Source organism: Gossypium raimondii, chromosome 1 (assembly GCF_025698545.1).
Source record: "Gossypium raimondii isolate GPD5lz chromosome 1, ASM2569854v1, whole genome shotgun sequence".
NCBI classification, from domain to species: domain Eukaryota; kingdom Viridiplantae; phylum Streptophyta; class Magnoliopsida; order Malvales; family Malvaceae; genus Gossypium; species Gossypium raimondii.
The window spans coordinates 22,587,796-22,611,328 of record NC_068565.1 but is presented as its reverse complement, the minus strand read 5'-3'; the positions used below and the strand labels follow the sequence as shown (position 1 = coordinate 22,611,328).

Sequence of the window (23,533 nt, the reverse complement as noted above, 5' to 3'; positions counted from 1 at the left end):
TTTCGCCTATATATAAAAAACATACAAAATATTAAATTCCAATATAACAAGAAAATATTTAAATTAAATTACATTAAATATAATAAAAAAATTCTTACCATTTCCAATTGATTGACAGAAATGTGGCTGTCAGCCAAACGAATTAGAGATTGTGTCATTGCTAATTTCGAAAAACACGAAATAAATTGTAATAGAAAAATAATTTATGAAAATCTTAAGACAATTTTAATAAAAAAAAAGAGAGTTGAGAGAGAAATAAAATTTGAGTGAGAAATTAAGAGGGAAATGAGAGAAATTTGAGAGAGTTGAGATTGAATTAAAAAAATGAAATGGGGGGTTATATTGAAAAAGAATGATCGTTGGTCCCAACAACTAATTCAATAGTTGTTGGACAAAATAGCCATTGGTAGTGGCCGTTTGAGGAAAACGCTTCCAGCTGGAAGTATTTTCCTATAAATTAGCTAAAAATGCTTTCAACTGAAAGCGTTGTCGTTATTTCAACCTAGTCCCATAATTTTTTTTGAAAAAATGGCCTCATCTAGTAAATTTTTAAAAAATTGGTATTTTTATGTAACTCTGTCCATTACTTATTATTTGCAAGATCAGTTGCGCCAAATTTTTCCAAATTCAAGAAAATGATTATAGAATGTTTAAAGAATCTTGACACTTATCAATGTAGACATCATTGTAAAATTTTGAAAATCTTAAAATTGTAACTGTTTATGTATTTTTTTGTACGGTTGTGTATAATATTTAAACATACCTCTTAAAAAATTAAAATAAAAGTATCAAGAATCTAAATTGAATTCACCACCAATGGGTGTAAAGGTCTTGATAGAAATTTTAACGAAATTTTAATCCTTAAACATATAAATAATTTATCCCGCTTGTTTATTTTTCATGAAAAACCTAAAAATAAAAATTCATCCTCTACTAGCGATGTAAATGAGACACTAGTGCTCACAAGCTACTCAAGTTCAACTCGAAAAAAATCAATCTCAATTTAGTAATTATGCAGCCAAGCTCAAGCTCGAGCAACTTGAGTTATTGATCGAGTTGAATTTGAGCTTATTAATACTTAACTCGAACGGCTCGCAAGCCTTATCGAACTTTTTATATTTTTATATTATTAAATTACGTTATTGCCCTCAATATATATTATTAACCCTAAGCTTGATTATTGAATCGAGCACGGGCTCGAGTACAAAAATTGGTAAATAATATCAAGCTCGAGTAGCTCGATTATACCTCGAGCCAAGCTCGAGTTTATAAATAGATATTTCAAATTTTTGGCTACTAACTTTCGAAAGTACCAAAACTTGAAGTATAGGTATTGATACCCACTATGAGGTTCCAATACCTTGGTATGAGGTACCTCCTACCAGATTCAGGTTAAATTTTTGCAACAAACCTATTCCAAACACATACCCAAACATGCTAGCATAAGTCCATACCAATACCAACAAAATTAACATATCAAAATTTGTATATAACATGCACATTCATGATATGGCATACTATCAAATTTTGGCCAACTAGGTAATTGAAAAGAAATTTGCATCAACATACATAATATCAAAATCTCTTAACAAGTGGTAAAAGTTAGTGCATCAAAGTTACCATAAATATCAAACATGTACCAAATAAGCCAAATGACAAAAAAAAAAAAATAACATTTAAAACCAAGTCAAGTACCCTAAAGGATCAAAATTAAGGCCTAAGTACATGTCATAACTACTAGAAAAGCCAAAAATGCATTAAAAATTAATTGATTAGCTGAAATGTGTGATGCTGCCTTATATGAAGAACCACTCTCAAATCCCTATGAATTGCGCACAGAACACCAATTCACAAAGTGAGCTTTTCCAATAAAGCTCAGTTGTGCATATCCAAGTTCTAATATACCTTATGAATAAGCTAAATTGAAAGCAGACTAAACAAACATCGATATACAGTGTCACAACAACATTGAACATAAATAAAATGCCATTTAAAAACATTATATCACCATGATTATACATTGAAACCATACGTTTCCACTTTTTATAACAAGCACCATAGCATATTTAATTGCATTGCACAATTTAAACCAACATGAGAATTTACTAACAATTTCACATATCAAATTCTGTTATCATTGTTTATTAAAGCATTGCTCTTTTTAATCGAACTTGGAATCATAAAAGGATACAAAAATATCTAATTAAATCCCTAAAAAGTAGTAAGTAAGCACAATAGTCAAGTACACAATATAATAAATGATTGGTGTGTGTATAACATGACTTAACCAATGCTTCCCCAAATAATTGTGCAAAGCACCACAAAGCAAATCTCCCAAGTACACTAAGCTAACACATAAACACAAAATCTTTGAAAAGCTCCACACATCCTATGGTATGCCAACTATACCCGGAAACTATCCAATATCATTTCATGGTGCCATTAACAATTAAAAACATTTAATCCAACATGATCAACATCGAAAACATATCAACGAATTAATAGCAACTTGATTTTCATCTAGTATCTTCATGAAAACATATCAATTAACAACATTCACTTAGTTCATTGGAGATCAACTTGAGCTTCATACACATCATATCATTTACCTACCAAATATATGACACTACTACTACAAAAACAATTTCTAAGCTAGCAACTTAGACATAAACATAATGGATATAAAAAAAATTAGAATGCATAAATTAAAACCAATTATGCTTCCGTTACTCTCTTCTTCCTTTTCACGTTCAAACTTTCTCCAACTTCTTTAGCTTCAAATTCATCACCAAAACAATAAATCAAGTTAGAATAACAATAAGCAACAATAAAAAAGTCCTAAATCTATGGAAATGATACATTTTGATATAGCAAAATTCTATTTTTGCTTTTTGAAACACTTAAAGAGAACTCCAATACAAACTTCCTCAAACTAAAATCCAATACTTTGTTAATTATCTATAACTCATAATCACTCTATACCTCTCTTAATTCCAACAAAAACCAAGAACTTGATACGGGAAAGAAATTAACAAAGAAAAACACAAGAGAAAAAGAGAAGAAATGCATAAATTTGAGAGAGAGAGTTAAGAGAGAAGCAAAATTAGTGTTGTATTTTCAAAACCATTTCTTCCCATGGATCCTACTTAAGAGGGAAAGAATAACGGCTCCTAAAACAGAAGCATAAAACACGCCATTTTAACATGACCCGGACCCTAACTACAACCCATCGTTTCATTAAGTTCCCTAAAGCCAAACATTGTGTTTTTACAATTAAACATAAACAAATAATAATAAAAATAACATAAATTTAAACAGAGATGACAATTGTTACGTGGTAGCTTTGCGCTAGCTTAATCTAGCCCCAGGTGAACACTACAATATTGGCATCACCACCCACGCCACATCATTGCAACTGAGAAATATAATAGCTGGCTCTTATACCAATTGATACGGACCTTTGGAGAACCACACCCCAAAAGCTAGCTATTGAGGTTGGAAAGCCTAGGTCCATATAAAACCAACTAGGAAATCTCTTACTTTCCTATGTGGTATTCAAGTTCAATACCTTGCAATTGGCACATAACAAAACTTTACTCTCTTTCTCTCTATAAAGCTTAACTTAAAACTTCAAGAACTCACCCAAAACCTTCATAAATCTGGTTTTTTTATATCACTACAGCAAAACAGGTTTTTAACGGCGTTTTTTTAGGCCTTTAGCGGCGCTTATAACAATTTGCGGCGTTTTTATAAGCGCCACAAAAAATGCCGCTATTAATACCGCCGCTAAATTTTGCGGCGTTTATGTGAAAAAACGCCACTATAGAATATGATCTTTAGCGGCGCTTTTTCGAAAACGCCGCTAAAGAACATGACCTTTAGCGGTGCTTTTCCCACGAACGCTGCTAAAGAACATGACCTTTAGCGGCGCTTTTCTCACGAACACCGCTAAAGATTATGACCTTTAGCGGCGCTTTTATCACAAACGCCGCTAAATATCTTTGACCTTTCGCAGCACTTTTATCACAAACGCCGCTAAAGATCTTGACCTTTAGCGGTGCTTTTATCACAAACGCCGCTAAAGATCGTGGCATTTAACAGCGCTTCTCGCAAAAACGCCGCTAAAAACATAACCTTTAAAAAAAATTATTTTAATCAAATAATATTTATTTTTATGATAAATATTATATTATGTTTTATTTTTAAATTTGAACTTTAAATATACTTTTAAGGATAAATAAAAATATTATTTAAATTAAATTTTCTATGAAAATTTTAACTTTAAAACTAAATATAAAAATTAATGAATTTAGTTTTAAAATTTAAAATAATAAATTAATAACACAATTAAAATCCAAAAGTTAGAACTCAAGTTGTCGTAAATATTAAAGTAAAAATAAAAATTTAGAATCAAAACTAAAATAAACAATACATATGAGAAACAGACTGACTAGTTGAACCTGCCTATGACTATACACATTGCAAGGTAATAAAAAATACAATGCATTTTCTTAATCAAGTAAATCTTGGTAATAAAAGATATAATACACTTACTTAATCAAGGAAATCTTGTAATGAACTCAAAGCAATGAGCCTTAGAGAAAAACTTTTGAGCATGGCTTCAAACTTGAACTGCAGATTTAGTGCCTACATGCTCTGCATGAAAATAAGAGTAAACTCTTCAAACCATAGTGAACATGGCAAAGATAAGTAAATCAGTTCAACTCATTGTGCACTTACCTTCTATTTAGCGCCAGCCACAACCATACAACCTTAAAGCTTCAAGAAACCTCTGATGCTTCTAGAAATGAAGATGAAGAAATGGATGCTAATGCTGACAATCTGGTATTCCTCAACTTAGTTGAGCCATCTGGTATGATAGGTCATGTTCTTCCACTATTTTGTCCAAGTCTTAGCCAATTTGATCCAAAAACCACCCTTCATCTCAGTGGAAGAAGCAAAGCATATATTATATATTCTTGCTACAAACAAAAAATATTAATATATGAATCATCAATTAAAATGCCTAAATATTCAAGGAAAAATTGCTCATTAACTTGCAAAAGTTTTCAGCACAGAGAATACTGTAAATTGTAATACCACTAGCTCTGTTGAACATCCAACCCTGCAAGTTGTGTAACAACATACGAGGCCATAACCTATCCAAATATCACAGGGATGGTACCAAGAACTGGTATGATACGGACCCTAAACCCAGGTACTATCTGACAGCAGAATAACACATTAAATTGTTGGATTCAACATGTAGATTACATACTAATGTAAACCAAAATATTTTACTTTATAATATTGTGCATCCAATAGGGGTAATATGGTGGTAGAGGCATTGTAAACTTGTAATTTGATGTTTATTTTCTTTTTAATTCTAACCCCTCAAGAGAAACTAATAATTCAATTCTTTTACCACTTGGCTCTACTAAACTCTCATTTCTGCCATCTAGAATAGTTCGATAATGATGTCACGACAACTATTTCATTACGTTGTTCAAAGTATATTAAATTTTTTAAATGTCAAAATTACGATCTTAAAACTTAGATTTGCATTTTAAAACACATACAAAAAATAACATAATTTTTTATTTAAAAATAACATATGCAATATGAACAAAATAAAATATGTAATATGTGTAGCCAGGATTTGCAGCCTAACACGAGTGTTAAAGAGAAAAAAAAAGATTATGCATTGAAACTAGGAAGAGTTTTCTATTGCATCCATATATATCTACAACAGTAGTAAAGATAGAGGATTTTTCTTTGTGCTAAAAAATCACCTTGAAAGCCTGCATGTCAGAGAGTAGTCGAGAGCACCAGCGCCAACACTGACCCACAATAGACAAGGCAATGAGTAAAAAACAACAAGAATAATGTAACTATACAGAGTATTATGGTAACAGACAAAAGACTTCGTAGATTCTGAATTATTTTCCTATGTTTCACTCAAATTCTTATGATGCATACAACAGAAAGATGGAAAAGATCTTGCACGTTAAGTTCATTGTTTTAAAGCATACAGGAGAATCTTAATATATGATAAATTTATGAACAAATTTTATGCAGTAAACAAATAAAGACGATGATCATCAAAAGAAAATCATATTAGCAAGAGTTAAATGGTGAGCTATAAGGTTAAAAAGCCGAAATACATGGGTGGTGTCTCAATGATAGTAACTGCTTCACATGTCTCCTTCTTGTGAAGTTCTGGAAGAAAAGAACATATAAATATATTATGCTATCCACCTAACCATGGAGGAAAGTAAACAATGCAAGAAAGCACATAAAAGGCACATGGTTTTATTTCATATAGCAGCAGATAAGCAACAGACTATCTAGTATTCCAAAATTTACAGATGATGGGTCAGAAGAGAAAAAATTACTTGAACCAGGCTTTTCAACCTCCCTCACTATATGGGTCATTCCAGCTTTATATCCCAAGAACGCAGTTAATCTGCATGGCTTAGTAGGATCATCCTTTGAGAATGCCTTCACTGAACAACCGTGAAAGAAGAAAGAAAAATTAGAAGCTTATATATAAAAAAACATTCATATAGGGAATTAAAGATATATCCTGAACAAGCGAAAAATCTTAACTTAATATTAAGGGAGCGTGCTAGCAATTAAAACTTCAGAGATTATATCAAATCTAAAAGGCAAACTACTAAACTAGAAAAGATTATACTTGGTCACAGCTAATTCTGCATCAGTATGATTGGTTAAGATGCAATAAATCATTCAAATAATAGAATAATCTAACAATATTTACTAAACAAACATAGCAGAATCCAACTATAAACAATTGAAGGGAATATAGGAGAAACCTTTTCCTCTGTGGCGGGAGGCTCTTTTCCTAGGGAGAAATCCCAAAAAGCCATGCCTTGGAAGCTCAAATTTGCGATGAGACATTTTTCTTCCATATTAAGTATCCTGCAAAATTCCAATCAACTCAATTCCATTATTAACTTAAGCTTAAGTATAATGCCAACAGATTCATGTCGCCAATTAGAGTCTTAACCCAAGGGAAAATAATTGGAAAGTATAAAAAAAATCAAACAAAATAAAGGAAATATCTGCTGAATGATAAATATTACAACAATTATAAACTGGCACATGCGCAATTGATATTTCTTTGATAAATGAAATTATTACTTGACTCCCAAATCCTCATCTCTTATGTTCAGATAAGAAACTTGTGTGCACAAGATTCATAAAATCATACAAGCAAAACATCAATCAAATCCCTAAATTGAGCACTGAAGATTCCTTAATAAATTAAATTATAACTCGATTCCCAAATTCTCATCTCTTTTGTCAGATAACAAACTTGCGTCCAAATATTCATAAAATCATACAAGCAAAACATAAAAATTGGGCATATTTCAATCAGGGCAGAATAACTCAAAGCATCATAAGATAAGAAAAAGAGAAACAACTAAAAAACAATCCAAGTTAATAACATAAGCAAAATAAGATAAAAATTAAATCTGCTAAGTAGAGCAGTAGACCATTCGATCAAGTAAATAAGCCTTATTTCAGCCAAAGCAGAATCATAAAGAGCAAACCTGAAATTCTGAATGACAGAATCAATGTAAGAACAATAGAACTTTCTTCTAAAAACATCAACTAGATAAATGTAAATGAAAAACAGTCTAAAAAGAAGTTAACCCTAGTTGTAGAAACATATGTATAATAGCAGATCTAGCGAAGTGAAAGAAATGGACCCCAAGACCAAAGGCCTATGGCATGAACTGTAAGCATGCTAATTCTCGAGCTCTTTGGGTGTATCTTTCCAAAACCCCCTGTATTAGGGTTCTGGCGAGAAGCGCCCTTTTCGAGACTCCAGCCTTGATTTTCCAAAACACCGGAATTGTTTCGATTTTCGAGATTTTGATGAAAAGATAAAGATGGAATAAGCGGATGGAACTTTTTAATGATCCATTTGTATTCACGGAGGGTTGAATACAGTGGTGGTAGAGTGATGAAGGGGCAGCTGCGTGATTTGGTCTTTTAGGAGAGAAAAAAGAGGGCAAGAATCAGATTATTGCCCTAAAGTTCAAGCAAATGCGGAGACTGTGTTTTTTAGTAGTTCCCATAGACCGTGAACTCCCATTTTGGCTTGCTTAGTAAGAATTCAAAATCTTACTGAAGTAGGAGGAGGAGTTACTGCTCTTGATGAGGGTGGTTGAGAAGAAGAGGAGCTTAAAGTAGCAAAAGTAGGGGAACGATGATGATGAAGACGGTGGTGGCGGAAATGGAAATAAATGATTGAGAAGCAGTTGAGACAGGCAAAGTCACATGAAGAATTAAAACAGATAAAAGATGGAAATAAATCATTTTTATTTCATTTTTATTTTTGTATTTTTTTCTTATAATTTGATCCTCTCCAAAATAAATAATTATACCTAAATATCTATATCAATCTATTACTTTTTTTAACTTATTTATTAATTCTATTTAAACTAATATTTAAATATATCAAATGGTTTAGATTAATTTTTTAAATATAAAAGCATTAATTAATTGTATAAAATTTTATCATTTAACAAATCTCAAGTAAACTTTAACCTTAAACCCTAAATTAACCATTCAATACATATAAAGTCTATCTATTATATATCTCTTAAATAGTTTAAACTATACTCATAATTTCAATATATTTGATTTATTATTATCTTTTTGACAATTATATAAGAACATATTTAAAATATAAATTAAAAAATAATTAATCTAAACTCAAAACCTTAACTCAGCCCCTGAATCCCTAAACTTTAAATCCCTAACTCTTAACCCCTAACGTCTAACCCCTAGCCCCTAAACCTTAAATCCCAACCCTTGAACCATAATCCCTAATCCATAATCCCTAAATCCATACTCCTTAAACCTTAAAATATGAACTCCTAAACAGGCCTTAAATCTTAAATTAATCATATACCCTAAACTAAAAACCCTAAACAATTTTATTATTATCTCTTTTACAATTATATAAGAACATATTTAAAATATAAATTAAAAAATAATTAATCTAAACCCAAAACCTTAACCCGACCCCAGAATCCCTAACTTTTAACCCCTAACACACCTAACCCCTAAACCTTAAATCTCAACTATTAAACCATAATCCCTAATCCATAATCCCTAAACCCATACTCCCTAAACCTTAAAATATGAACTCTTAAACCGGCTTTAAATCTTAAATAAATCATATACCCTAAACCAAAAACCCTTAACAAATTTATTATTATTAACAAATTTATTATTATCTCTTTTACAATTATATAAGAACATATTTAAAATATAAATTAAAAAATTTAATCTAAACACCCAAAATCTTAACTCGACCCCTAAATCTCTAAACCTTAAATCCCTAACTTTTAACCCCTAACGTCTAACCCCTAAACCCATAACCTTCTAACCCTTAAACCTTAAATCTCAACCCTTAAACCATTATCCATAATCCCTAATCCCTAAACCTTAAAATAGTAACTCCTAAATTGTCCTTAAATCTTAAATAAATCATATACCCTAAACCAAAAACCCTAAACTATAGTGATAATTAATTCAATATTTTAAAATTAATACCATCTCTTTTACGATTATATAAGAAAATGTTTAATATATAAATTAAAAAATAATCAGTAATCATGTACCCAAAAAACTTTAAAATTATTTTAAAGAATAGTATTTTAATTTTTCCATGTGTTTTATTTCAAATTATTTTTTTCCGAAGATTTTAAATATTCAATTAGAAATAAATTAAATTTTATTTAATATAAATAAACCAATTAAGATAAAATATTTTTAGCGGCGCTTTTAAATCCCCCAGTATTAGCGGCGCTTTTTCAAAAACGCCGTTAAAGCCCCGAGCATTAGCGGCACTTTTTTGAAATCGCCGCTAAAGCCCCAAAAGGTAAGAAAACGACGCCGTTGGGCTTTGGTTTTTATTTTTACTGGCGTTTTTTAAAAAACACAGCTAATGCTCGATCTTTAGTGGTGATTTCCATAAAGCGCCGGTAATGCTCGCTTTTTACCGGCGTTTTTTGTCCAAGAGCCGCTAAAAGCCTGTTTTGGTATGGTATATTTTAATGACATCTTAAACTTAAAAAAAAAAACTTAATCGTCACCAAGAAATCTACAAGAAAACTTAAACTCCCCTTCTATGGTGAATTTGATGTGAAATAATAGTGGAGAAAGAAATGGTGATATCGAGACTATAACAATAAAAAAAATTGGAGAAACCTACTTACCAATTTGAATTTGATGGAAATGGATCAAGAAAATTCAAAGAACTTAAACTTCCTTTCTTTTCATCAACCAACGGTGCTAAGAAAGAATAAAAAGATGATTAAATTGATTTTTCAAACTTGATCTAATGAAGAAATTAGTAAGAAATTGACTTACCAAACTGAAATGGATGATTTAGAATCAAGATCTATAGAAGAAATTAAGAGAAAATTAAAGAGAATTTTTTAGAGAAAATGGCGAAGGTATAGTGAAATGAAACCAACTCAACCATTCCCTCTTTTGGCATCTAATAAATGGACTATTTGCTCACGTACCCTTGGGCTAATTGCCAAATAAAGGTCTCACCTCTTTCTAAATCTAATTTCTACCATTTTCTACATTTTCACCACAAATATTGATTCCCTTACAAAATAGTCCATACCTCAAATTATAGTTTTCTTAATATTATCTAAATTAAGACTAATTTCTAATTATGATCCATGAATAACAAGTTATAAAACCAACTCTTCGTTATAGGAAACCTCTCGATTTAACTTCTTGGAAAGACTTGAATTATCAATTCCGAGACAGAATCAAAATTTTTTACATTGAAAAAATTTCAAGCAATTACAGGAATATTAAAAACCTTTTAAATATTTTAATACAAGCCCTAATCTGACTAAAGATGTCACAATATGGCAAGGCAATGTTATGACATAAGTGCATAATGACCCATTTAGTTTAAAATTTGATTAGATGTTGCAACGCCGTATGGTTCACATTGTGATTTTGCATAATTTTTGCTCAAATGGCACCACACTTTGCATCACATGTTACGATGTGGTGGCTCTCAACGTCACGACGTTGACCAATATATTTATCATATTTATCTGTTATTTAAAAAATATATAAATATTTATGAGATGACTTTATGTATATTAACACATTAAATTAACACATATTGCACAGGTAAAAAACTAGTGTTTTATATTTAATAATTGACAAAATCTTAATTTGTATTAAAAAAAAAGTTATATATCAGTAGTAGATGAAATTTTAAATAGTTATACTTTTATGTTTATAATTTTTTTTTAATACAATATTTAGAACTATCCAAAGTACTTTTCAACCGTTAAAATAGGAGGAATAACGTGCTTCAGCCCGTTTGAACCCACGTTCTCCTACACTAGCTATAATGCTGATACTAATTGAGCTAAGACTCGATCGTCACATTTATAATATTTTTAAATAGGAGTGTTTGATGTTTAAATATAAAGATAATAATTGATGCTTTGCCATTGCATAAGTCTCATGCATAGTTAGGAAACCACATTAAGCTACCCCATTATTAAGTAAAATAGAATAAAATTTCAATGAACTATAAAAAAACCGATAAATTCATTTAATTATAATTAAAATTATTTTTCTCATCTTCTCAATAATTAATTTTAATTATATTTAAATAATTTTAAAAATTATAAATCCTTAAATACTTATTTTTTCATTTATTGGTGAGGTCGCTTAATGTGGGTTATTAACGGTGCACAAAACTTGTAAATTGGCGATGCATCATATATTATCCTTTAAAAGTATTTAAAATTAATTTCTTTTGAGTATCATTTAAATTTTAATTCACTTAATACGATAAATTTTAAATTAAATTTTATTAAATAATATAAAAATTAAATTTATTATAATTATTTATAATTGTATTAATATAAATGTATAGTATTTACTTAATTAGAGGATATTAAAACTTACTGTTTAATATATATTTTGTTATAATAATAAAATAATAAAATATCGCTAGGAGTATTTTCAATCAATGCTTTTTAGTTGTTACCTATATTATTAATTAAATCTTTGAGTGAGTTGTGTCATTAGTTAATTGAGTACTAATTTGGTTAGAAATTATTAATATATATTTGTATTAAATGACTATTATTATTTTGATGATTTTATTTTGTATTTTCATATTTTTATATAATTTTAAATAAAAACTAAAATTAACTTGGAATTAAACATATGCTTAATACATTTATAAACGAATTATTTATCATTAAGTCAATAATTTTAAGTAAAATTTAAAAAATAACTTTTAACATAAAATATTTTATCTCACCAATAAATATTATTTATTATATATTATTTTTACACATACGTTTATGTTCTAAGTACGTTATACATGATAAACTTTCTAGTGATAGTAAAAAGGTGTAAAATCATAAAAACATTTAAATACAAGCTAAGAATTAAAAATATAAATAATTTAAAACTAAAAAAGTATGCTGATCAAACGGTCTCAACACTCCAAATCAAGGATACTAATTAATAGCCATGCGCCTCACCTACACCCACGGATAAATCCCAAAAGCCCTAAATCGAATCAGAAATGACCAAAACACCCAGATTAGAAACCTCAAATCCCTTGGGCATATTCGTCAATCAAAAAGATTTGCTTATATAACAACAACCCATCTAGGGTTTGCTTACGCACGCCCTCTTCAAAACTCACAAGAGAAGCAGCCGCTCCTCCTTCCATCTCCTAAACAAGGTTCAGCCATGTATTTTCTTCTTCTCTCGCAGTTTCTGTTGTCGTTTTTAGTTATATTTAGCTTTAGATTTGTTGCCGTTGAGTTAGTTTTAGGAATATGTTAGCCGATTATACGTGGAACCGTTCTTTTCAAGCTGTTTTCTAGGATATTTTTGTTGTTCTTTGCGAAATGGGTTTCCAAATTTATGGTCAGTAATCTTCGTCTAAAGGTTAAAGATCTAAGATTCGACTTGTTTTTGTTGTTGTTGTTGTTGCAGAATGGATTCGCAAATTAAGTTTGCTGTGGTGGTGAAAATAATGGGAAGGACCGGTTCAAGAGGTCAAGTGACGCAGGTGAGAGTGAAGTTCTTGGACGATCAGAACCGGTTCATTATGAGGAACGTGAAGGGACCGGTTCGTGAGGGAGATATCCTCACATTGCTGGAGTCTGAGAGAGAAGCTAGGAGGCTTCGTTGAAGGGTTATTTTTATACTTTTTGGGGTTTATGCTTGTTTTGAATTGTCTACCGTATTGCTTTTGAATTACGTTTAGTAGGTATTCGTATATCGAGACTTGCGATTTGGGAGAATGGTTGTTGCTTAAACCTGGATTTATGACGATTATGTTGAAATGAACTGAATTGGTTTTGAGTTTTGGTTATATTTTTGCCTCCCATTTTGAGAAAAATGTTCGGATTAGATTTGTTTGTTTGAATGATCACTTGTTATGATTATGTAAGTTGTATTTGTCTTAATTTAGCCTCTTAAAATTTTTATATTTACGGAAGATGAAAGAAATGCCCTTAACCCTTCCCTTCCTAATGCCCTTTTTGTTCTCATAACAACTTAAACCCCTCTTGTACCTTAAATCTAATCTCTATGCTTTTTTACATTAACCCTTCAATTTTGACTTCTTTTACAAATTAGTCCATAAATCAAACTTCTCAAATAATGGATTATGACACCAACTCGATACCTTTCAGTTTGACTTCTCGAAATGAAAATTTTTGTACGTTGATGGAAATTTTGGTGGTACAAAACTAATTTATTTACCTGTACACAAAAGCAAAGCCCATGGCACACCCACCATGCTTTATTTCTTTTTCTCTATTGCATTTTACATTTTGGTTCTTCTAATATGTTTAAATTTAATATTTAATTTATATATTTTAATTTTAATATAATTTGGTCTCTATTTTAAAATGTTATTTATTAGTCCAAATAAATAGTTAATGTAGTTAACTTTTGACTAAAACATTATGTTTTATATATAATTTGAATAGCCTAAGAGTTTTAAGAATTAATGCATGGCTTTTCATTTCTTGTAGGCCTGCATTGTTTTTCTTATGCTAAGATAATGATAAAATTTCAATTTTGACCTCTATGCTATACGAAACTTGAGATTTAATGTATATACTTTAATAATTTGATCCTCTACTTTTATAATGACATAAGTTAGTTTAAATAATTAATATTATTAATTATTTCAATTTAAATGTTAACGTCAATTTTATTAATAATACTATTTCAACAAAAAAATCATCATGACAATCTCGAATGAGTGTGTTAAGAAAAATCTTTATCAATATTTCATCATTATTTTTATTCTTACATATGAATATATATTAATTTCAAAATGTGATACCATAAAATTTAATAAAATAATTTTAGTGGTGGTATTAACTAGACTTGAATTTTAAATATGAAGAGTCGAAGGCTATATTTTTAAAATAGAAATACGGATTAAATTCCAAATGTATAAAGTGTATAGGGATTTAAAGTATATTTTAACTTTTAAATTTTACTCTATAATTTAACATAAACAATAATCAACCCAACACCAAATGTAGAGCTAGTTTAGCATTATTTTTGAAAAGTGCTTTTAAAAGTGTAGTGGAAAAGTTCTTTTGAGAAGTACTTTTAAAAGTTTGATTTAAAATTTGAGTCTTTAGCATCTGTTAAAAAGTGATTTTGAGAAATAAAATATCAATTTTAGAATGATATTATAAAGTAATAAATATGCATTGAAATAATGTTCAAATTAGTTAATATTATGATATTTTAGCAAGAATATAAAAATAATTTATTATAACTTATTATTAATATTTTAATATATGAAGTAATTAATTTTAAATATTTCTAAGTAATTAATATTAATAATTTATAAAATTTAATTAGAATATATCAACTATATTTTAAATATTCAAATATAATCATTAAATATTTGTAATTAGATATTAACACAGTTGTATTATTTTAAATTTTTTAATTTTAATTAATGATTTAACACATTTGTATTATTTCATTTTAAAATGTAATTTGAATATATAACCCATATTATATATTAACATAACATAGAAAACATATACCTAACAAATTAAAATATTACATGCATTTGGATTAAAGTTTCAAAAGGAGTAATATTTATATACCACATACATCATCAAAAATTTTACATTAGCATTTACAGTTTAAGTGAATTCATTAAACTAGAAGCTATAGCATCTTTTGTTTATTCCATTTCAAAACCACTCGAATTGTTTGATTCACCACCATCATTATTATCATTTTCTCCATCATGCACATCTTCTTTATCAATAATATTCTCACATGCCCTGTTAATATTTTCGTATTCCATAAAATCTGCGTCATTTCGACCGACATGTTTTTTGATAAAATTGTGTATTACCATTGTAGTAACAACGATTATCGTGTGCTTTTCAAGACTATAACTTGACATATCCCTTAAAATGAGCCTTTTTTTTTTCAAAACATCAAAAGTTCGTTCAATCACACTACGTAATGATGAATGTGAATGGTTGAATATCTCTTCTTCACCAGATACCGGTTTATGTAACAGCCTGATTTTCATTGGTGTCACGAGTAAGCTCGTAAATTTTATTATTTAGAATTTACGAGTCAAATGTGGTTTTAGAAAGATTTTTGAATTAGTAATTTGTGTTTTATAAGGATTTATTAGGTCATGTGGTTTAGAAAATGAGGTATCGAGACCTCGATTCTATAAACCGAGCCGTAAATATTTTTATAAATATTTACGGAGTGTCATTAAGGTAGTCTTAAAGTTTTGTTAGAAAAATTTAACGTTTTAATAGTTAATCAATTAAAAATAACTAAATTGAAAAAGGTGCAAAACTTGCTAATTAAAAAAATAGTGATTAAATAGCCCAAATGATAAATAAGGGAGAACTAAAAGGGCAAATAGACACACATGGGATCGCTGAGGTGGCATAAGCAGAAAAAAATAATGAAATTAGGTGATTTAAGGGCAAAATTGAAAATAAAATAAAATTAAATAGCCAAAATGATATTTAAATAGTTTCTAGATCATTTCTTCTCCAATTTTCTGTCCAAAACACTATTGAAGAGATCTTAAAGTTGGTTTTCTTATTTTAGCTTCATGTGAGTTTAATTCTTGCCTTTCTCTTGTAATTTTTGTATTTTTAAGACTTTTACAATTATGGCCAACTAGCTATTTCATTAGTTTTTTTATTTTATTGAAAATTTTGAAAGTTACCATTGATGAATACTAGATATTTTTATGAAATAACATGGATTTAGAGCTTTAATTTTGTTGTATGATGATTTTACATAGTAATTTTATTAGATATTAATTTTAGGACCATATTGTGAAAAGGTTAAATATTAGGATTTGATATTAAATTGTTGATTATCAAGGGCTGTATGATAGCCTAGAATATTTAGATAAATTATCAGTTGATAAAAATTAGTTCGTTTGATAAACTAATTAGTTAAGGGATTAAATTGCAAAAGTTGTAAAAGTTGGGGTAATTGTGTAATTTCAAAAAAATTGAGGGGTATTAATTGTGAAGTGAATTGGGACTGAAATATATGCTAATGAATAAATAATTTTATATTTTAGATCAAGAGCCCGTAGACACTCGTGAAAAAGAAAAATTAGCAGAATAGTCCTTGAACTTCTGCAAATCTTATATTTTAACCCAGGTAAGTTCATAAGGTTAAACTTTAATATTTACATTGATTTGGTGAATGGTATTTGTATTTATTCTATTTTTATAAATGAATTATTGTTGGAGTTATGCTTTTGAATTGAAAATCCAAATTAAATGGAACACGAGATTTGAGTACAATCATTGTGTGGCGCAAGACGACATTGGAGGAATTGATGGTAAATTACCCAAGTAAACCGAGGTTCAGCATTTGTTACGAACTTTCATGTTTACTTTTCGTTTAGCTCTCACAAGCTTCTGTTTAACTCATATTAGTTTTCTTTCAGCTCTATTGAGCTTCTATTTAACCCTGATGGGTTTCTGTTCAGCTCTTACGAGCTTCTGTTTAACCCTTATGGGTTTCTGTTCAGCTCTTATGAGCTTCCGTTCAGCTCTTATGAGCTTTCGTTTAGCTCTTATGAGCTTCCGTTCAACCCTTATGGGTTTTTGTTTAGCACTTATGTGCTCTGTTCAGCCTTCAGGCTTCTGTAAACGATGTACTCTTATCCGTAAGTCGTTTTCCGATTTGGTAAGATTTGGTAAGTGACTTATGTAATTGAAATTGAAAGACTTATTGTTTATTATTAGTATTGATTTGAAATAAGTGTGTTCACCGAATAAAGTTGTGATTGACAGGGAGATTACATAAATAATTTTACTTATTTGATTTGTTATAATAGGTTTAGTAAGATTTATATTTAACCTATCAAACTTACTAAGCTTCATTAAGCTTACTTGTGTTGTTTAATGTCTTTGTAGATTAATGTGAGGTTGGGAGGTCGGATCAACATATCAAGTCACACTATCCAGCTCATCCCGGTAGTCTTTGAAACGAATACTATGGATATGGCATGTATAGGGTTGGAATGGTTTGATCAAAGTTGGTTGTGTATAAAATATGAATTACATTTTGTTTATTTTCTTACAATCAAACTTATATACATATGTTGGTAGTTTATCATGCTTGATATGGGTTTGGTATGGGTGTGGTTAATTGATGGATAGTTTATAGGCATGTTGGTGAATGAGATAGTATAGTATAAATGGTATAAATATGCAAATATGTGTTTTGATCAATATGGTAAATTTGATATGCTATGATATATGAGATAATATGACATGCTTAGAGCTTGAGTTGAGTGTATTGAAGGTCTTGTTATGGCCTATGAGTATGAAATTTGAAGCGTTAAGGTTGAAATCAAATATGGGTGAGAAATGTGGCCTTAAAATAGCCCATTTTCGTCCACACGGGCGTGTGTCTTAGCCTTGTGTGACACACGACCTAGCACATGGGCGTGTGGTTTGGCCGTGTGTCCCCTGCATCTTTAAAATTTCAAAATAGAATGCCCAGGTATTTTCACACGGCCTAGCACACGAGTGTGTGACTTGGCCGTGTGACCCATGTGCTTTAATTTTACAAGTCAGTATGCTCACACGGCCTAGTACACGAGCGTGTGGCTTGGCCGTGTAACCCAAGTCAGGGAGTTACAAGGGCATGGACACGAGCTGGGACACGACCGTGTGCCTCTATTTCGAACGCCCACACTGTCTATCCACACGGGCGTGTGTCCCCTGCACCTAAGAAAAATTTTGAAGTTTTGCAAAAAATTCTCTGAGGTTCCGGTTTAGTCCTGATTCATTTCTAATGTGTATTTTGGGCTCGAGGGCTCATGTAAGGGACAATATGAGTGATTTATGATTAGTTTCTGATATGTATGTTAAATGATATGAAATGTTTGTATTTGATCTGAAAAGTTTGGTAATGCTCTTAACCCTATTTTAGCGATGGATAAGGGTTAGGGGTGTTACAATTTACCTCTACAAAAGTCAGGTAAATGATATCGTTGACCTCTATATGGTCTAAGATAACCTTTCATTTGAGGATATCCAGAATCAACAATATAATATTTTCCTACATGTCATAATATAAGAAACAAATAATTCAAGAATTGATTATTTTTTAAAAATTATCAATTAAAGAACTTATAATTTATTATTTTTAAAAAAGAAATAAATGAAATATCTTACCATTTGGTGGGTACGAAAATTTGTATTTTGGATCTCGAATTGCATCAAGAAATATTCTAATGTCATGTGTCGGTCCTTCCCATCCAACCATAACAAAGGTGAAACACATATTAAAATCACACACTTGCATAACATTTTGAGTCGGGACACATTTTCTTCCAATGTAGGGAATTTGTTCATTTGGTGGAAGAATAGCGGCAATATGAGTACCATCAATTGCACCTATGCAATCTCAAACAAAAAATCATATTAGTCTCATACATATTTTTAATCGATAAAAAATATTAAAATATAATAATATAATATTCAGTTTTAACCTTAAAATACAACATATATCTAAAATCATTCCGTATTTTTTGGGGTATTGAGCTAAAAGAATTATCTTTGGGTGCAATTAGATCAATGGCCATCCTTGAAACTTCCTCAAGCCCAATTGTAAAGTATTGACTTATTGTTGCTCCAGACCTTTGAAATCTTTCTCGACATTGGGCAACTTTTGCATCATTGCCTAAGATGTACAAAAAAATTCCCAACATTTCACAAGAAGATATGTGTCTTGAAGTTTGCAAGTTGTATCTTGTCTCCAAAACTCTCAACAAATTTGTGAATACAATTTTAGACATCCTAAAATTAATCATACAACGTGATTCATGATCGTCAAGGATCTCTCAAATCCATGCTTCACATGACTGTTTTGAATCCATGCATGGTTGCTTCAATATATACTTCTCATAATATAATTGCATGGAAGAAGATGCAACAACAAATAACCAATTAAAACATTCTATGCGTTGTAAAATCTCTTTCTTTTCCCTTTCATTATCACTTTCATCACCGCTGGAATTGTCAACATACTTATCACCTATGAACAAATTTTATATCCAAAATCAAATATAAACAATTATTGATAAAACTAGATTACACATAAATAAGTAGAACATAAATTCAATATCCAAAAACCAAACATAAACAACTATTGATAAAACTAATTTAGCATTGTTGTTTAGTCACATAGTAGATATCTCTAGACCCTATAAGACTAGAAAATTTTCAACTATCCTCCATTTCCGTCTTAACCTACACAGTGAATCACTAAATTTCAATTTCTGCACGAAGCATAAATGAATTATGAGCAATTCCAATTCTGTAAAGAGCCCAAACAACTCACCAAAGTTATAACATAACCAAAAAAAAAAAATAGAGTCCTAAAACCTGAAGGTAAAAAGGAAAAACCCATTGATTAATTAAAAAATGAGTGTTCTACTAAAAGTGTTAAGGCAAAAACCATGGATTGATCCTTAAGTTAGGGTCTAGGTCATTTCCTTTTAGTTCAACCCTGAAATTGGTTTTTGATGAGGAGCTAAAACTTACTCTGTAGGATCTTTCTTTTCAATCTAGGCTTAATGCTAAGAACTTCCACTTGGGGTAGCAATGATTATAAGATACTCCGACTCGATGTTTGTGTTAGACAAAGGTATATTTATTTTTTTCTCTAAAATTTTTAGATGTCGAATTTGATTTCTTTAAACGTAGACAAACTGATGAATGATAAGCATGAGAATTAGTGAAAAACATTTCTTTTAAAACTTAATTGAAATGAGCAACAAATTCTGACTGCTAAGCCTTCTTAATGTGAGAAACAAATTACAAGAAGAAGTATTTTTAGACTAAAAAAACACACTTGGATCAAGAATTGTGTCTGAGATGCATGTATTATAGTCATTAATCATATGTTGCTCCATTATGCTTGCATCAGTTTAGTTCCAACCTTCACTAGATAGTACCATCTTTCTTAAGCTAAAATTTCTAACACTATCAATATATTATTAGCCTTTTGATTGTTCAAAACAAGGGGATAACACAACTATGTTTACAACAGTAAATTTGTAAGTTGTGTTCTGGTTCTAATAGCATTAAGGAAATAGCAAGTTGAATGGAATGAAGCTCCCCAAAGCTTAGTTTCACATAAAATTTTCTCAAATTTAGGTGCTAATGTTGGATATGGTATGTTAGTTTTTTCTTTCTTTCTTTTTGAAGGGTTCTTAGAGAATCATATTCCAATACTCATATCCAATATACATCTGACATGAATGTCAAACACAGAGATATATATGTCTAATGACAGTAGCCTAATATGTTTTTCATTATGTTTCTAACTTCTTAGCACCATTGCTACAAGTTGGCAACTTCATCTTCAGCAATACTGATGTTTTCTTTTTTACACTAAGTATCTAACTTAAAAGAGCATTTACTATAAGGATCTAACTTAAAAGAGCATTTGACTCCTGAGCTTTTATATCTATAAGTCTACGAGGGAGAAAAGACTAGTATAAGTAACTGTGAGGATCAAACAATTTTAAAAAGCTATAAAAGCTCTCAAATCATTTCAACTAAACTAAGATCTTATTATGTGGTGTATGCACTTTGAGAATCTAGAATTAACAAATTTAAAATCCTATACATTTTGTCAGAGATATAAGCAACCAAAACAACTTATTTCTAAAAAGCAAACTTGGTATACAAAAAGAAATTAGTTTGTGCACATCAATTCTAGTCATTTTGATCATTGTTTGTTAGTGTGTGAAGGGGAAAAAAAAGCAGGAAACAATTAAAACTAAGCATAATTAAAGATGGGTTTATAGCCAAATTGATGATGAAACATGAAAAGAAGAAAAAAAAATGGTGTAGAAGAAAAGAAGCTCACCGCTAAGGGTGTTCAGTCGGTTAATCGACCCGAAATTGTTATAACCGAATTAACCGACCTCTAAAAATTTTTAACCTTTAACCGAACCGAATTTTTTTAAAACTAATTAACCGAACCGAAATTTTTTCGGTTAATAAGGTAGTTAACCGAATTAACCGAATTAACCGAAAAATATGTGTCGTTCATTTTTGGTTAAAAATTACCCGAATTACCCGAAAATTACCCAAATTACCCGAATTACCCAAATTAAATCACTACATGAAATATAATTGTACTTCTGTTTATTTTGCTTCTTCTTTTCTTAATATATATAAATATAATTTTAAAATTAATTTATAACTTGAAGACCATATTTATTATGTTGATTAATTTTAATTGAATGCTTATTTACTTTTTTTAAAATATTATTATGTTCATTATGTAAAACTTTTATGAGATTGCATATCAAACTTAAAATTTGCCAGTAAAAAAATGATAAAAGGTTACTTTCAACGTATATCAAATTGTTCATAAAACAATAAAAATCAAATAAGCAAACATAAAATAAATTTTATTTGATTAAACCAATTGACTATTTAATGCTTACTTCCCAATTAAGTTGCAATCCATTTCGGTTATTGTATTAAACAAGATTACATTAAATAATTATTTGAAAATATTGGTAAGTTACCGAAGAGTTAAAGGATTGTTTTAATTTTTTAAAAGGAAGTAAATATTTTAACAGTTTTAGAACTCTAATACCAAATTATGATGATTAATGTATTTGAATTCTAATTTCAATTTTGTTATTATTTTTACTTGAGTTTAAGAAAGGGTCAAATTTCACTTCGTTTTACACAACAAAATCATATTATGATTTGTACACTGGATTTGTAAATGATTTCATGTACGTTTACCATTTTTACTGTTTAGGATTTTTTTTTTACATAGCTGCTTGTAAATGATTAATTACATAATATATATACCCTGAGTGTTCATATGTACAAAAGAAGACAACAATCATGGATAGCATTGGTCAAGATGAAGTGAAGAGGTAAGAAGTTAAAAGAAAGCAAACCTGGTACTGAGTCTGGGTACTCAATGACTCCGGCGACTCGGCGACTCCCGATTCTACTGTCAACTGAGATTGAGAATGTAGATATCGGGTGTTGGGTGTTAAGACTGAGACTGTGATTTAGGGCTACGGGTGTTGGGACTGTGTCTGTTAGGGGTGAGCAAAACTCGATTCGACTCGAAAAAATCGAAAAAAAATTCGAATTTCGAGTTAAACGAATTGAGTTATTCGAGTTAATCGAGTTATTCGAATCAACTCGAATTTTTTTTCGAATTTCGAGTTCGAATCGAGTTGAGTTTTCGAATTCGAATAACTCGAATAATTCGAATAATTCGAATATCAAACTATAATATTTTACATTTTCACCCCAAACTCCCAAACTCCCAAACCTTTTTACTTTTCCCTCAAAACTTTTACTCCTTACCACTTTTCCCCCAAAACTTTTACTCCCCTCCCCTCCCAACCCCCCCAATCTACCCAAAATTCATTTCCCACCAAAATTTTACTCTCCCATTTATTTTTTCTCAAAATTTTACTCCCCAAAACCCTCAAAACCTTTTATTTTCCCCCAAAATTTTTACTCCCTCCCACTTTTCCCCTAAAACTTTTATTCCCTTCCCATCTCACCTCCCATTTATCCCAAACCCTCCCCCCTAATTTTTTTTTAATATTTTCCTCCAAAATTTTACTCCCCTATTTACTTTCCCTCAAACTTTTATTCCCCAAAACTTTTATTTTTCCCTAAACTTTTACTTCTTACCCTTTACTCTCAAATAAAAATCAAAATTATCCAAAAAAATCACTAAACATAAATAGTAATAATTTTATTTATATCTACTATTTATATTATTAAATTAAATTTCACATTTTATATTTTTATATTATTGAATTGTTTAGTCATATTGAATATTTATATTAAAATTGAATTATTAATTATGCCATAAAATATTCGTGTTAAAATTTTATATTGGTATTAATTTCACATTTTAT

The 23,533-nt window shown here is 29.8% G+C and overlaps 1 protein-coding gene and 1 non-coding gene across 13 annotated transcripts; one reads left to right on the top strand and one right to left on the bottom strand.

The window, feature by feature from the left end:
- Positions 1-2,488: 2,488 nt before the first annotated feature.
- LOC105785426 (uncharacterized) lies at positions 2,489-8,314 on the bottom strand. 11 transcript variants are annotated; one of them, XR_001130977.2, is made up of 8 exons: positions 6,837-8,314; positions 6,396-6,506; positions 6,165-6,219; positions 5,793-5,840; positions 5,101-5,225; positions 4,741-4,982; positions 4,555-4,656; positions 2,489-2,774 (listed from the first exon to the last, which is right to left on the bottom strand). It is a non-coding gene; the product is annotated as an uncharacterized LOC105785426 (transcript). The 11 variants fall into 11 exon arrangements; XR_008197103.1 differs by having other exon boundaries at positions 5,101-5,840; XR_001130976.2 differs by having other exon boundaries at positions 4,741-5,225.
- Positions 8,315-12,628: 4,314 nt separating this feature from the next.
- LOC105785425 (40S ribosomal protein S28) lies at positions 12,629-13,429 on the top strand. Of its 2 annotated transcripts, none has more exons than XM_012611507.2 (2): positions 12,629-12,790; positions 13,048-13,429. In XM_012611507.2, exon 2 carries the CDS (start codon positions 13,049-13,051, stop codon positions 13,244-13,246), a length of 198 nt encoding a protein of 65 aa, XP_012466961.1. In that variant the 5' UTR covers positions 12,629-12,790; position 13,048; the 3' UTR covers positions 13,247-13,429. The 2 variants fall into 2 exon arrangements, with proteins under 2 accessions (XP_012466961.1, XP_012466960.1); XM_012611506.2 differs by having other exon boundaries at positions 12,698-12,800.
- Positions 13,430-23,533: the final 10,104 nt, after the last annotated feature.

Bases quoted from the DNA above. Each gene is read 5' to 3' on its own strand.
- LOC105785425 (XM_012611507.2), top strand. From the start codon at position 13,049: ATGGATTCGCAAATTAAGTTTGCTGTGGTGGTGAAAATAATGGGAAGG.